General features: G+C 34.4%; 1 protein-coding gene across 12 annotated transcripts in view; it reads left to right on the top strand.

Annotated features, from left to right (window-relative positions):
* ADAM23 (ADAM metallopeptidase domain 23) overlaps positions 1 to 13822 on the top strand; it is a 73397-nt gene that overhangs the window by 43147 nt on the left and 16428 nt on the right. For 6 of the 12 annotated variants that reach the window (XM_027462293.3, XM_027462290.3, XM_027462292.3 and 3 more), the window contains 9 exons: positions 1727 to 1798; positions 2583 to 2669; positions 3162 to 3242; positions 4792 to 4842; positions 5308 to 5371; positions 6832 to 6937; positions 8470 to 8589; positions 9475 to 9643; positions 11629 to 11740. In XM_027462293.3, coding sequence (XP_027318094.1) covers positions 1727 to 1798; positions 2583 to 2669; positions 3162 to 3242; positions 4792 to 4842; positions 5308 to 5371; positions 6832 to 6937; positions 8470 to 8589; positions 9475 to 9643; positions 11629 to 11740 — 862 coding nt within the window. Of the gene's footprint in view, positions 1 to 1726; positions 1799 to 2582; positions 2670 to 3161; positions 3243 to 4791; positions 4843 to 5307; positions 5372 to 6831; positions 6938 to 8469; positions 8590 to 9474; positions 9644 to 11628; positions 11741 to 12354; positions 13792 to 13822 lie in introns of all 12 variants that reach the window. The other 6 variants (XR_005267296.2, XR_011810706.1, XR_005267297.2 and 3 more) reach the window with 4 other exon arrangements.

Here is a 13822-nt window from a genome sequence, read left to right on the forward strand (position 1 = left end):
GTGTTTCACAACTTCAAAATTAAAGGTCTTTAGGGAAAAAAATCATACATCATTTTGAGTCTTATTATTTGGAGGTAGGTAAGTGAGGTGGAAAATAGCGTACTTAATCTTGAGATAATTAAAATGTAGTTGCGTTAAGCAGTCACCATGATGTCATTTTTAGTTTGAGCTTAATTTGAGTCTGTGACACATAGGAACATTTGATGGTGTTTGTGTAATGTCACAGGAAGTTTGTTTGCTTTTGTTCTTGAAATTCTCTGATTGACCCCTTTGCATTATCTTACCAGCTGCAGGTGAAATAACCAGGTCTGTTTGATAGAGAACTAAATTTCAGGTTCAGAATATCAGATGTTGATGTTTCCACAGAAGCATAGAAATAACAATGGCTTATATAGAGAAAGAAAAAATGGTTTTCTCAATCATGTTGACATTGCTACTAAAGAAAAGTACATATGGTTATTGTTTCAGTTTAGTTTTGCGTCCAGCACCCAAAATTACAGGTGCTGTTGATTATCTATGCAGTTTATGCAAGAAAAAGAAAATATTCTCTTTCGTTTAATGAGGTAATATTGTTCCTCTTTTTATTTTCTTTTTCTTTTTTTTTTTTTTTTTTAGGAGTTTTAAAGCAATCTTATACAATTAAGCTCTTCTCTGCCTGACTTGATTATAATAGAATTTACCAATCAGACCTTACCAGCAGAAAGTATCAGGTTGTTACTAGCAGTGAATGTTCTGAGAGAGAGAGAGAATAGGGAGTGAGTGGAAAGATGTAAAATGGACATATGACCAAAAAAAATGCAATAAGAATAAACTAGTTAAACATTGTAATGTAAGAAAATGTAAATAAAAAATACTGACTCCCATGGTGGTTTAGTGTACAATGTCTTAACTGTCCCTTTGAACAGCAGAACCAAAAATAACACAAAGAGCCTTGAGATTTTAGTCCAACGCTAGGCTTAGAGGTCGACAATAGTTTTGGTTTACCTTTTAAAAAAATATTACACTTAGAATTATTCGTAGATTTTCTTTTTTGCCAGTATCAGAAAACATGGTGTAATTTGTGAATTACTCAAGAGTTTATTTCCTGGTTATTAATTGGGGAATGTATTGTTTTTCTCATCTAATTTTCATCCTGAACTATAGAATATATCTATATTGTATATATCTGGTCCTGGGAGTATCTGCTTAGCACAATTTATATTTATCTTTGTTATTCCAACTTAGTTATACACACAATAGACCAGGTATTTTTAATTGTATTTCTTAGTGTTATTATTTTCACGCATGAACACGTTACACTGGAATAGATGGAAGGTAATTGCAGGAGCAAGTATGGGTGCCTGAGTAGATCCTAGAGATCATATTACTGTCTGTTTTCTTAAAGGAATTGTCAAATTATGCAAGTCCATGAAATTAGAACGAAGTTACCACTTTGTGATCTATTTTACTGTCTCAGTTTATATTTTTTTGGGGGTGAATATTCTCTTAAAGAGGGCTAGCAGACAGGTGGTTTAGCCATATTGTATTTCATGTCTGCATGATTCTGACTAGCTGCACTTGAAAACCATGCAGCATGCCCTATCACTGTAGTAAGGGATATATTCTCTGTGTGAGAGTGTGTCTGTAGCATTGCAGAGATGGGCTATGTATGATAGAAAAGTCATTTGATACTATTTTTATTCTTACTTTTGGGGCCGGGGGCTCGGGGGTGCTCTTTTGCTTTCAGCTCTTTGAAACTACTGAGTGTGGAAATGGATACGTGGAAGCAGGAGAAGAATGTGATTGTGGTTTCCGAATGGCAAGTAGAGAGTTCTTATATCCTATTCTGCAAGTCTGCCTCACAAAATACATTAAGATAATTTATATGATCAGTAAGAGAGGAGGAAGGGTTATGGAAATTAATCTGTTTTGCCTTTTACTATGGAACAAATTAATTAAAGGACTGTTAAAATATTTTTTTCCAGTGAGAATGAATGCAAAAGTAAAGTCTATACTCAGAACAGTCTTCCTGTCATTTTAATGAAAAAGAGTTACTGTTTTCTAGCATATTTTGCATTGCGCTGTAGAAATGTTTACCCCTTTCCTTTGCCTGGGTAGTGTGCCTGGAGTGTTAGGTTCCTCATCAGTGTTCTGGAAATATGTGTCTTTGTTCAGACAACGAGTAAGCTTTTGTTTTATTCTCTAATGTAGAACTATTATGGAACTTTTTTTTTTTTTTTTCCAAAAATCTGTCCTATAGCCTTGAGACCTAGTTCTAGTAATTAACTATAGTTACAAATATAATTAGTTTTCTTAATTGTTTTTTAACACAATTTGACTACACAGTATGCATTGGTACAGGCTATTCCCCACCTGTGTAGAGGCTTCGGAAAGTGTGAATCTACTTATTAATATAGCATGTATGTCACCATTTTCCTCTTACTTTACAATTTGAGCATTGCAAAGGATATTTTCAGCTGATAATTTCAAGTCATTAGTGCTAAAGTGAATCTTTTGTCTGCTGGTACATTATAGTTGGTTGGAAAGATTGGGAAAAATATTTAAAATGGGAAATTAAAAAGATCACCTACTATTTTCTTCAGGAATGCTATTCAGACTGTTGTAAGAAGTGCTCTCTTTCTAATGGAGCTCATTGTAGTGATGGACCCTGCTGTAATACATCATGTCTTGTGAGTGTTCTTGCATTGTATCTATTGCTCTTCTCAGTTGTTTGCGGAAGTTATGCACTTGTTAAAGTTGCAAGTGTAATTTATGGACAATGAAGAGAAAACAGCTCAAATATAGGCTGAGACTGTTATTCCAGACAATATTCCAGTGGTTACTGCACCAAATATAAAGGGAATAATAGTTGCATTAGATTCGTGTTCATGTAAAAATGATATTTATTTTTATTTATCTATCATAGATTACAAAAAAATATATATATTTTGGAAGTATTACATACTGCATTTTAGCCTTTAAAAGATTAAGAAACTGGAACATTTTTCAACACTTTGAAATAGCTGTTGAGGTTGTGTTGTTTTGTGGTTAGACAAGCAAAAAAAAAAAAGAACAAATATATGTGAGTTTAGTGTTTAAAAAGCATTAAAATGAAGAGTAATTCCAAACAGGAACCTTTAATTTTGCTGTTACATAATCTTACTATATTCCTCATTTTCTAGTTTTTTCCACGAGGCTATGACTGTAGATACGCAGTGAATGAATGTGATATTGCAGAATTCTGCACTGGAGATTCTGGCCAGGTATGTATGCAGCTCTCTCTGCCCAAACTATTGCTATTTGCTTGCACTCGCTTCACACCAATTTAAGAGGAAAACCCAGACTGACAATCAGTTCTGTCATATGCCCTCAAATAACTGTACTCGGGGAAGGGAAGAGTTTATTATTATTATTATAACAAAATTTCTTAGATATAACAATACAAACTAATATAAGCAAGCAAACAAAATCTAGTGGTCTCAGAATATGACATTTTTGGGGGTTGGTTTTTAAAACTCATTCGTTTTATTTTTTATATCTGTATAATATTTGTGTCAGAAATCCTCCTGTACTCTCTGCTTTGTCTATAGTTTAATTGCTAAGAATATAATGCAGATGTGAATGGGTTCAAAGTCAATAACAGTAAGATTTCATGAAATAAAAGTTTAAAATGCAGATATAGAAAATACAGACAATTACAACAAATTGGGAATAAAATGCTATGTTTTTAAGAGTGCACATGTGATTATTTTATAAATTGTACACATTTCTCTTGAAAATACTTGTATAATTCTCAAAAGTACAGGAATAAAGAGCAGACAAAAGGTTAATTTGAATTCTTTTAAATAGTTAACATTCAGCACATCTTCCATTTTCACAGTAGTTTTGACTTGTTAGGTCATACATGTTCCTTTTCAATACTGAGTATTTATCGCTGAGATTATATAAGAACTTTATAACTCCGCTGCAGCCTACTGTATCAGGTTCTTAACTTTGAAGAAATAAGATCTCATAGTTCTCTTTGGGCATTGGCTGTATTGTAGATTACAATAAATTAACAGTAACCTCTTTGAATATTGTCATCTGAGACATTTACACTTAGAGATAGTAGCTATTGGTGAGATTTTATTGTAAATCTTTCATTCTGTAGGTGGAGACTTCTCAGTGGAGGAGAGAGAGGCTTTTTTTATCTGGAATGGCTGCCCAGAAAGTATTGGCTATGATGTACATTGCAGCACCGTGCCCTTTCCAAATCTTCACCAGTCCCTTTTTTGTTGAAGAAAAGCACTGATGCTGCTGTACTCCTAGCTTTAATTATCTGAGACTTCTGGGGCTAATTAATTGTTCGTATCAAGAATTTTTGCAATGCCAAGAGAACATGACAATTAACATGATCATAATACAATATGGCTCTGTAATCAACAGAGTGGTAGGCTACAGCTAACTGTTCTCTCACTTTCTTAGTGGGACTGAGAATGTAGTGGCAGTGTTGCACATGAGAACAAACACAGACACAGTGTTTGTTAGGAAATATCCTGTTACTGAGCACACCTGTTTTGCTTTTTATTTTGCTTCACCTCCTTAATTTCCATTGGGAATATGCAGAAAGTTAGAATCAAAGCTCGTATTTTATGGCTGAAGATGTTAATTTTTTCATTTTTATAAATAGCTATAGAGATTCCTCCAGTAATTATGTTATCTACCTCCTTTGTATGTTTTGCAATTGTCACTTAAAACCAGGAATATTCCATATGTGATCCTTTGATGGATTGCAGTAACACATGATTAAAAAAAAAATGTACTCCTTTTCAGTGTCCACCAAATCTTCATAAACAGGATGGATATGCCTGTGATTCTAATCAGGTATGTAATGTTCTTAGATCTCTGCACATCAATTAATACAATTTGACCCAATACAAGTTTTCATTTTTGTAAAGATCCTGTCTTCTGTATTTCTGCATAGATATTGTCTTTAGGACATTAGTGTCATTTGTGCTGAATGCACTCTGTGAAGAGTAATGATTTGTAGTTTGAGTAAAATCTGCTTGGTATCTTTACATTTTTGCATGTAGATATAAAATTATAATCCGTGTTCTTTAGAGCTATGTAAATGAGAGATATAAAGCAGCTGCTGAAATTTCAATGCGTATTAGACACCAACTGACTTTGAGAATCCGAGCCAAAATGTGTGGTCCATCTACCCAAATTCATGAAAACTATTATACACTCCAAGATGTGGATGAAGAATCAAAATGAGACTTTTGTCAGGGGAGGGGAATGAAAGGAAACAGTGGTCAGTTCTCATTACTAACATTGTGTTTTGTTTAGGGCCGTTGCTACAATGGTGAATGCAAGACAAGAGATAATCAGTGCAAATATATCTGGGGATCTAGTAGGTTGACTTCTACTACCTTAAATGTATTTTATTTCTACTTCATTCTTGCCTTTGTTTTATATTTTTAGTGTTTTACTTTTTGTTCTTCCCACTGTAAGTTAAAAGGTTTCTGCTCAGTAGACAACAGTGTGAAACTGTGACTTGATTACCAAACAGAATGTCAGGTTGCATGCTTGTTTGGGAGTGGTGACAGTGAGATTGTTCTGACCTGATGTGGTTGCAGACATAGACAGGGCAGCAAATGCTGGACTCTGGTGGAGTTAGGTGAGATTAGCAAATCTGAGTTACTATTACCAGGGAAAAAAGTGGGTTTCAGGATTTATTTTGTTTTATAGTTTCAAACATGGTTTTGGTTGTTAGGTTGTTCGTTGTTGTTGTTGCTGCTTTGCTTTTAATGGTAGTGGTCAATTCCCTTATCCCAGCACTGGTTCATGATAAAGCTGCTCCTACCCTCTTTGTTGAATCATCCTATATTCAGGAAAATTCATACATTAGTATGTATTTAGTTATCCATATTACAAATTTAAACATAGATGTAAACCTGATTGAGTAAAATAGAATTGTACTTGTGATGGAGTTTGCTTGCAGCTGAGAGGGGATAACTACTCAGTTTAATGACTTTGAGACAGTTCAGCAGAGCAGACCTATCAGGATGTTCTGTACTCTAGCACTTAATGTTTTCTTGAGTTTTGTCTAACCATAACTGCTACTGCTGCTTATGCCTACTTGAGACTCGAGGGTTTTTTTTGTTTGTTTGTTTGTTTTTTGGGGGGGAGGGGGGAGGGGGCGAGCCTGAGAGGTGAGGGATTTATTGTATAACATTTATTTGTTTTTACTTTATCATCCTCTATATAACTGTGGTGCTTTTTTTTCAGTGATTTTCAGAAAAAAAGCGTGTTTGCAAATAATTGTGGTTTTAAATCTGTTAGTTCAGGTTTTTACTCCTAACAAGCAGTAGAAATCACACTCTGACTGTTCAACTTTGATTTATGTGTGAACTCCTAAAACAAAAAAAAAAAAACAACACCTAGAGTTGATTATCAGGTGTTGTTGTATGTCATAGATACAATTTTTGATCTCCTGAAAAACAGGAATAAATGCAGTGAGAACAAGCAGATTAATACTATGTGTAGATGTTATGAGGTGAACCAAATAACAAATAGAGTTAAATTCAAATGGAGAAAACAACACAGTTACTTTTATAAAAGTTCAGAGCAGATTTTGAATATAGGGGGTTATTTAGAAAAAAACATCTGTAGGTATTGCAGTTCTGTCTGTGTAGGTTCCCACTGTGGAAAGTGCTATCTCTGTATATACAAATGGTTAGATTTTGTGTTAAAAATAAGGTTTTGTGTTAAAAATAATAATGATCCAACTGCAATTAAATGTTATGCAAGTTTTCAAAGCACTTGTGTCACCATTAAAAAGTCCAATCCTTTTCCTTTCTTCATCAACAGAGTCCTCAGGATCTGACAAATTTTGTTATGAGAAGCTTAATACAGAAGGCACAAAAAAAGGAAACTGTGGAAAGGATGGAGACCGATGGATTCAGTGTAGCAAACAGTTAAGTGTGGTTTAGTAGAGACAATTGGTATTTTATAATATATTGGTTTAATTTTTAATTTTTTAATTTTTAAAACTATTGGTTTAATATTTCTACTTGTTCATCAATGCATCAGCAGTTTGTTTAGTATTATTTTGAATATTTGCCTCACAAGGTTTGCAGCTTGAGAAAGTTCCATGTCTGTTTCTGAAAAGTCCACAGGTGACTCAGCAATATATTTCTAAAGAATTCTAGGTTTTAAGGATAATGTTGTGTAATTTTTGTGCTCTCAGACAGCATGCGGTACAAGGCAGCAAAAAGTCACAGGTTTATGTGTAATATACAAATGCCTCAGAATTGGTGGGGATAAATTAGGCTGCAAATTAACAGTGTGTTCTTGCTTGAGTGGCTCTAAGACTGTTACTAGGTTATGCTCTTTCAAGTATGTTCCAACCTTTATTTTGACCAGAGTGGAGCATTAGGCATTTGAACAAGCTATATAGGAAATGGCTGATTTTATTTATATGTGCACATTGCTAGATGAGTATTTGATTAAATTTCCTTTTCAAGTCAATAATTTCTAATGGGTAGGCTTAACCTTCTCCTGATTTACTAACTCTTCTGTAATTTTTTAGATTTTTTTTTTTTTTGGAATACACATAAAAATTGTACTGGCTAAACAGTGTGTTCCTTATTTGACTGATGTTAGTTACATGGTGTTATTTTTTCTTTTGGGTTACGTGATTAATTTCAGATAGGAAAATTAATATTTCAGGTAAGGAAGGAAGTGGTTAAGTGGATTTTTGTATATATGAAGAATGGTGGTGTTCTGATATGCATACCAAAACCCTAATTTGCGTAAAAGCTTTTTTTTTTTTTTTTTTTTTTTTTTTGTCAGTAGAGAGATGCAGAAAAATGGTCTAACTGAAGAGCTTTTTAAAATCTTTGCAGTTTTAACAAATACAGTTTCTAGCACTCATCCAGCTGTTTGTATGCCTCTGGGCAATTACAGAAAGTGATGAAGCTTTAAGCAGAGACCCTTCTGTTGAAGAATGGCATATGTAAAATAACAGCAAATAAAGTAGATTCTTTCCTAAAATTCATGCACACCATCATCTTATTGATTGTATTTATGGTTCTGCAGTCCTGCAAGGGAAATAAAATGCAATGAAAAATATAAACTTCACATTAATGTATGATGTCCAACCTGTTAGATGTAGGAAAATGTAATGTAGTCTGATAGGATAAAGCCGTGTACAATTCGCCTCCTTTTCATTGTATTATATTTAGAGCACAGATGAAATTTGTTCATGTGAACATTATGTAAATACTGTGCACTGGTACATTAGAATGCATAACTACTGGTTTCTGCCTCTTGTCATTTACACCAAATAGCATTTTATTTCTACACTTATACTCTGACAGTCTATCGCGTGACTTACTGTCCTATATTACTTAATGTGATCAGCAGCAGCATTGCCGGTCTTTCTGTTTTGTAAATTTATTTCATACTATTTCAGTAAACTTCATGATTTTTGCTTTCATATTACAGTGATGTTTTCTGTGGCTTTTTGCTCTGCACTAATCTTACTAAAGTTCCACGAGTCGGTCAAGTTCAAGGAGAAATTATCCCAAATTCATTTTATCATCAAGGACGAATAGTGGACTGCAGGTAAAAGATAATTTTGCTCTGTCAAGCCTAAATGAATGGACGTAAGAATAAATGTAAAAATACATGATTTAAAAGTAATTGATACCTTACAGCAACATTACCGTTCTCAGCATTGTTTCTTCTGATTAAAAGAAAATATTCCACATTTAAAGAGGGTGAAATGTGGGTTGCCCTCCTCATTATTCTGTCTCAACTCTATTAGCGGTACTTCACAGTCAGAATTTAAAGCTCAGCATTATATTTTTCTGGGAAAAATAGACCCATGAGTTAAACATAATATCCTCAGAGAAATAAGTACTTATAGAGAAAGTGAAGGTTCAGAGGGAGAGATCTGTGAAGAGTGTGGCTGGATGTTAAGTTACAGTTCAGTTAAGGGTCAGGTAAATGGATTTTATTTTGCTGTGCACAGTACTGGATTTGTATTTAAAGACATTGGAAACATTACTGTCACACTAAGAATATTCTGTTATATAGTTAGAACCTGAGTGAACAATGTTTCTGAACTCTTCTATTATTCCACTGATGTTTTTATTTAAATGTCATCACCTGGGAAGTTATTAAATATTTTCTAGTAATAGCAATCTGCAGCATTTACAAAGAAAAAAAAAAAAAAAACAGTCCACCAAAGACTGTTTGCAAAACAAACAAGAAACTAAGGTACCCTTCTGAGTATTTAGGTCATTATCTAGACCTCTGTTTAGTCTGACAACTGAAACACTTTGTCAATCCTGTGGATGGAGAGAAAAACTTGATAATTTTGTTGTCTTTGTGTATGTATGGACGTGAGAAAGGTATGAAACTTTTATTACCTAGACTGAAATGTTTAATATTTTCAAAAGACTGCAGTCATAATACTAATACTATCTTTAAACTTATTTCTCCTAGTGGTGCTCATGTTCTTTTAGATGATGATACAGATTTAGGTTATGTGGAGGATGGAGCTCCATGTGGTCCTCACATGATGTGTCTGGACAAAAAGTGCCTGCCAATTCAGTCCTTGAACATAAGCAGCTGTCCCATTGGTTCTAATGGAAAAGTCTGTTCCGGTCATGGGGTGAGCCTGTGCTTGGAGTTAGCAGCTATGCTTCTCTAGCTATCTCTGTTACGTCTGATCTTAATGTACCCTGTGCGGTTCTCTACTTGAAAGTGTTCCTGAGGCCTGCTGATCTAAAAAGCAAATGTTAGATTCTAGGGAGCACTAACATTCTGTGAAGCAAAGATAAAATTTTAGAAAGTGAAGTTGTTGAATTACTTCTGCAATTATATTTACCGAAAGGGTTGTTAGACACTGGAACAGGCTGCCCAGGGAAGTGGTGGAGTCACCATCCCTGGAAGTCTTTAAAAAACATTTAGATGTAGAGCTTAGGGATATGGATATGGTTTAGTGGGGACTGTTAGCGTTAGGTCAGAGGTTGGACTTGATGATCTTGAGGTTTCTTCCAACCTAGAAATTCTGTGATTCTGTGATATCCAAAGTGTTGTTTTTGCTACTATCAAGAAAGTTTGACACTAGTTATTGTAAAGACTTCTGCAATGTGTTATACCTTTTATTAAGTTGGCCCTCTGTTCATGGAATTACACCTGATGAATTAAGTTACTAAAACTGTAAAATGTTGGACCTCAACAAAGATATGTTCTTCTTGAACGCACACAAATTGTATCATTTTACATTCAGGTACATTATATGCTGTTATTATACCCATAAGTCCATTTGTCTAAGATGTTGATGTTTTGAAGAACATATTCATTGTTCTATGTCTTAATGGTAATATTGTTAAAAACTGTAGGATTCAGTGGGCATATACGTTCCTAAGGGACTGGACTTTATATATAAAGGTGTGTTTTTTTTTCTTGCTAATGTGTAACTGAAGATTAGACGTGAATTTGAGCCCGTCAAAGAAATGTCAGCTGAGTTCAAAGTTAACAAGAACTTTTTTTAAAAACAGATAATAGAGGGTCTAGAAGAGATTTAGAGATATAATCTTGGTACATTTTGAAGAGTAGCATGAGTGGTGAGGGAATTATGCTACGTTTTCTGTTTTGCTTTGGGTAATTTCAAAAGAATACTTCAGCTGATCAAACCTGTCATAAGATGCATTTATCATCATCTTTCTAGATAAGTTCCTTCAGTGAATACTTCCAGAAGCAGAGTGAGATAAAAAATTGAAAAACACGTGCTACTTCCAATTATTAGTGTGTAGGTTAATTAGTCTTTGTGCTTGTTCCAGCATCCAAAACGTATTATCAGCTGATGCCTAATGACAGTCTTTCCTTCAAATCTCACAATCAAAACTTCATTCTTTGTTTTGTGTCTTTTTCTCATGTCAAGCTTTTTCTTTAGTAACTTTTAGCAAGACATTCCATATTCTTTTTTGTGTGAAAAGTTTATAGATACTAACTTGTGCTATTGATGTGATATTGTAGGTTTTCCTGGTTGGATAGATTTTCCTATATCTGTGACAAATATACTGCCAATTTTAGTGAGTACATCCTCTTTAGAGGTCATTCAACTACATGTAGACTTAGAACTATTCTTAGAACAAAAACAGCCCTCGTTTCTGCTTAGAGAAAAACGAGGACAAAAGCACTGAAAATCTTACAGTTTTTTCTCCATGAGAACAAACTGTAAGTGAAAGGTTGTAAAGCATGACCGGCTCTTACATTTTTAAATGGAAATGTTTGTATTCCTTCTGTACATCCAGGCCAAAAGTCTACATAGTTTGTTGGTGAAGAGATAATGAGCCTGGATAGTTTCTTGGTGGATGAGAATTTCTGTTCTCTCTCACATCCTATGCAGCTGTGTAGTGCAAGTGATGATGGAACCACTAGGAACTCTTCTGCTTTTCCTAGCATCTGAGTGTATTTAGAGGGCTACAGCAAACTTTCAGGCTACTTATATTTTGTACTCTTTCTGAATATTCAGTGCTGTTGCTATAAGTGGATGAATTTTTACTGTGTGAACTACCTACCTATTTACTTTGAATAAATTTAAGAAAATACAGTTTTAAAGCAGCTGTTTCTATTTATTTCCTTTTCCAGGTATGTAGTAATGAAGCCACTTGCATTTGTAATTTCTCTTGGGCTGGGACAGACTGCAGTATTGACGATCCTGTCAGGGATACTGGTAACAAGAAGGATGAAGGACCGAAGGGTTTGTGTGATTTCAGTTGTAATGTTCTTTCAAATATTTATGATATTTTTTCAGTCGATACGTGCTAGTAGAATTAGCATATAGTAAGAGAAAAATACTATGCAGTCCTATTTAGAGACAGACAGTAAAATTCTACTTCATGTAGATGATGTAGGTTTTTCTGCTTTGAGAATCGATTAAACTTTTAATTTTCTAATTTAAATTTTGGGAAGATTTCAATAGGTAATAGTACATATTTTCTGATTTTTCCATTGTCATCTACTCGCAATTTTTTCAATCATTATGACTGGAAGCTGACTAAATGTAACTCTTACTTTTTATTTATTTGAGCGTTTATGTTTTACTAGAGATTTCCAGTTCCCATAGCTATTCTCAGGTAAATCAGAGAGCTGTCACATAAAAAACGGAAAAGTCAAAATATCCCTGGTTGAAAATAGCTTTGGTTCCTTAGCATCAGATTTTAATGGGAAGAAAAATAAGATTCATATGGACTTACATTATTTTTATGACCATTATTGCTTACCTGTATAGTAGGTATTTCAACCTACTTCATATGTATATGAAGTGAAAATATGAAGACGAGTTACTGTCAAAAATTTGTCAAAATTTTTCAGAGAGGAAGAAAAGCACTTGAGATTCTCACTGACTTCTCTTCCAAACAACATCTTTGGATTGTGCTGTCTAAGGTTTTTAAGTCTTCCCTGTTACCAGGACATTATTCAACATCAGACTGTATTTATCCAGAATCATGTATGCATTTACAGATAAAGTTGCCAATAAACAAATGAGAAACTGGGGGGGAGGGGGAGGGAGAGGGAGAAGACTTCAGCTAAATCCCAGTTCTAGAGCATTCTGTCCATTCTATAAAGCTGATAGAAAGAAGCTTTAAAATGTAGTCCTTAGAGCTCACAGTGCAATTCATTACACTTTAAAGTATCCAGTGCTTCAAGGGAGTTGGACTCAATGATCCTTTTGGGTCCATTCTAGCCCAGGATATTCTGTGAAAGGAAGACAGGACTTTGGTGTGTCCCTCCAGAATGGCTCCACTTCTGTCACGTGTGCCATATTCCTTTGCCCCTTAGCAGAATGGTTCCAGTAGTCCTTTCCCAAGAAGTGTCAAAGAGATCATCTTGAAACAGGTTCCTACTGTGAAGGAAGTTCTCTAGAACAGCCCAGATTTATATTATAGGGAATCTTTGCAGGTACTTCCTGGATTTATAACCCCTACCGTAGTTAATTATTTAGCTGTCTATGTAAGATACTTGTCATTCCATTTCCCATAAAACTTTCCAAACTTCGGAACACTGCTTACAAATTTTTAATTGCTTACTTCCAAATCCTATAGGTAAGAATTAATTCCCTCATCTGTAAAAAGGTCTATATGAAAGGAAGTGCAGAAAGTATATTTATCTTAGTTAGATTCTTGTAATTCAAACTAATTTGAATGACTTCAGAATGGAAATACCTTTATGAAAATTCATGTATCAGTGCTGAAATATTCTGGGAAGAAAATCTTAAATGAATAGTATCTGTATGTATTTCTGCTAGGTACAGATGTATAGCTTACACTCCAGTTTTCAGTGGATTCCACTGAAAAAAGGAAGAGTGTGTTTTTGTTACAAGGTGGTGTAAAGAATCTCAAAAGATGAGTTATTTTTGTGTATGTTGTTGCAGTAATTTATTGATGTTGAATCACCTGGAAGTGAATTTAGGAGCCTGTACACTGACAGCCACTATAATCTCTTTTGGTGTGCTAATAGAGGATTCCTCTGGGAGATGTCAAAAGAATACAGAAGTAACCTTCTGTACTTCTGTAAAGATTCAGAAACAGAATATTCGTTTGTTTTTTTTTGTTTTGTTTTGTTTTGTTGTTGTTTTGTTTTTGAGAAAAGTGTAGGAGATTCAGCTGCGAGAACATCGCATCTAAACTAAATCCAGCATCACAAAGTGACATCTGATATGACCAGAAATCTAAGGAACAAGCTAGAATGAATATAATCTGACTCTCAAAACCAGGGCAGAGAAAATCCATGAAATGAAGCCTAGACCGAGTGAGTAGGCATATCCATGGTACTGATACCA

The sequence above is a fragment of the Anas platyrhynchos genome, chromosome 7, assembly GCF_047663525.1.
Source record: "Anas platyrhynchos isolate ZD024472 breed Pekin duck chromosome 7, IASCAAS_PekinDuck_T2T, whole genome shotgun sequence".
Taxonomy (NCBI): Eukaryota; Metazoa; Chordata; class Aves; order Anseriformes; family Anatidae; genus Anas; species Anas platyrhynchos.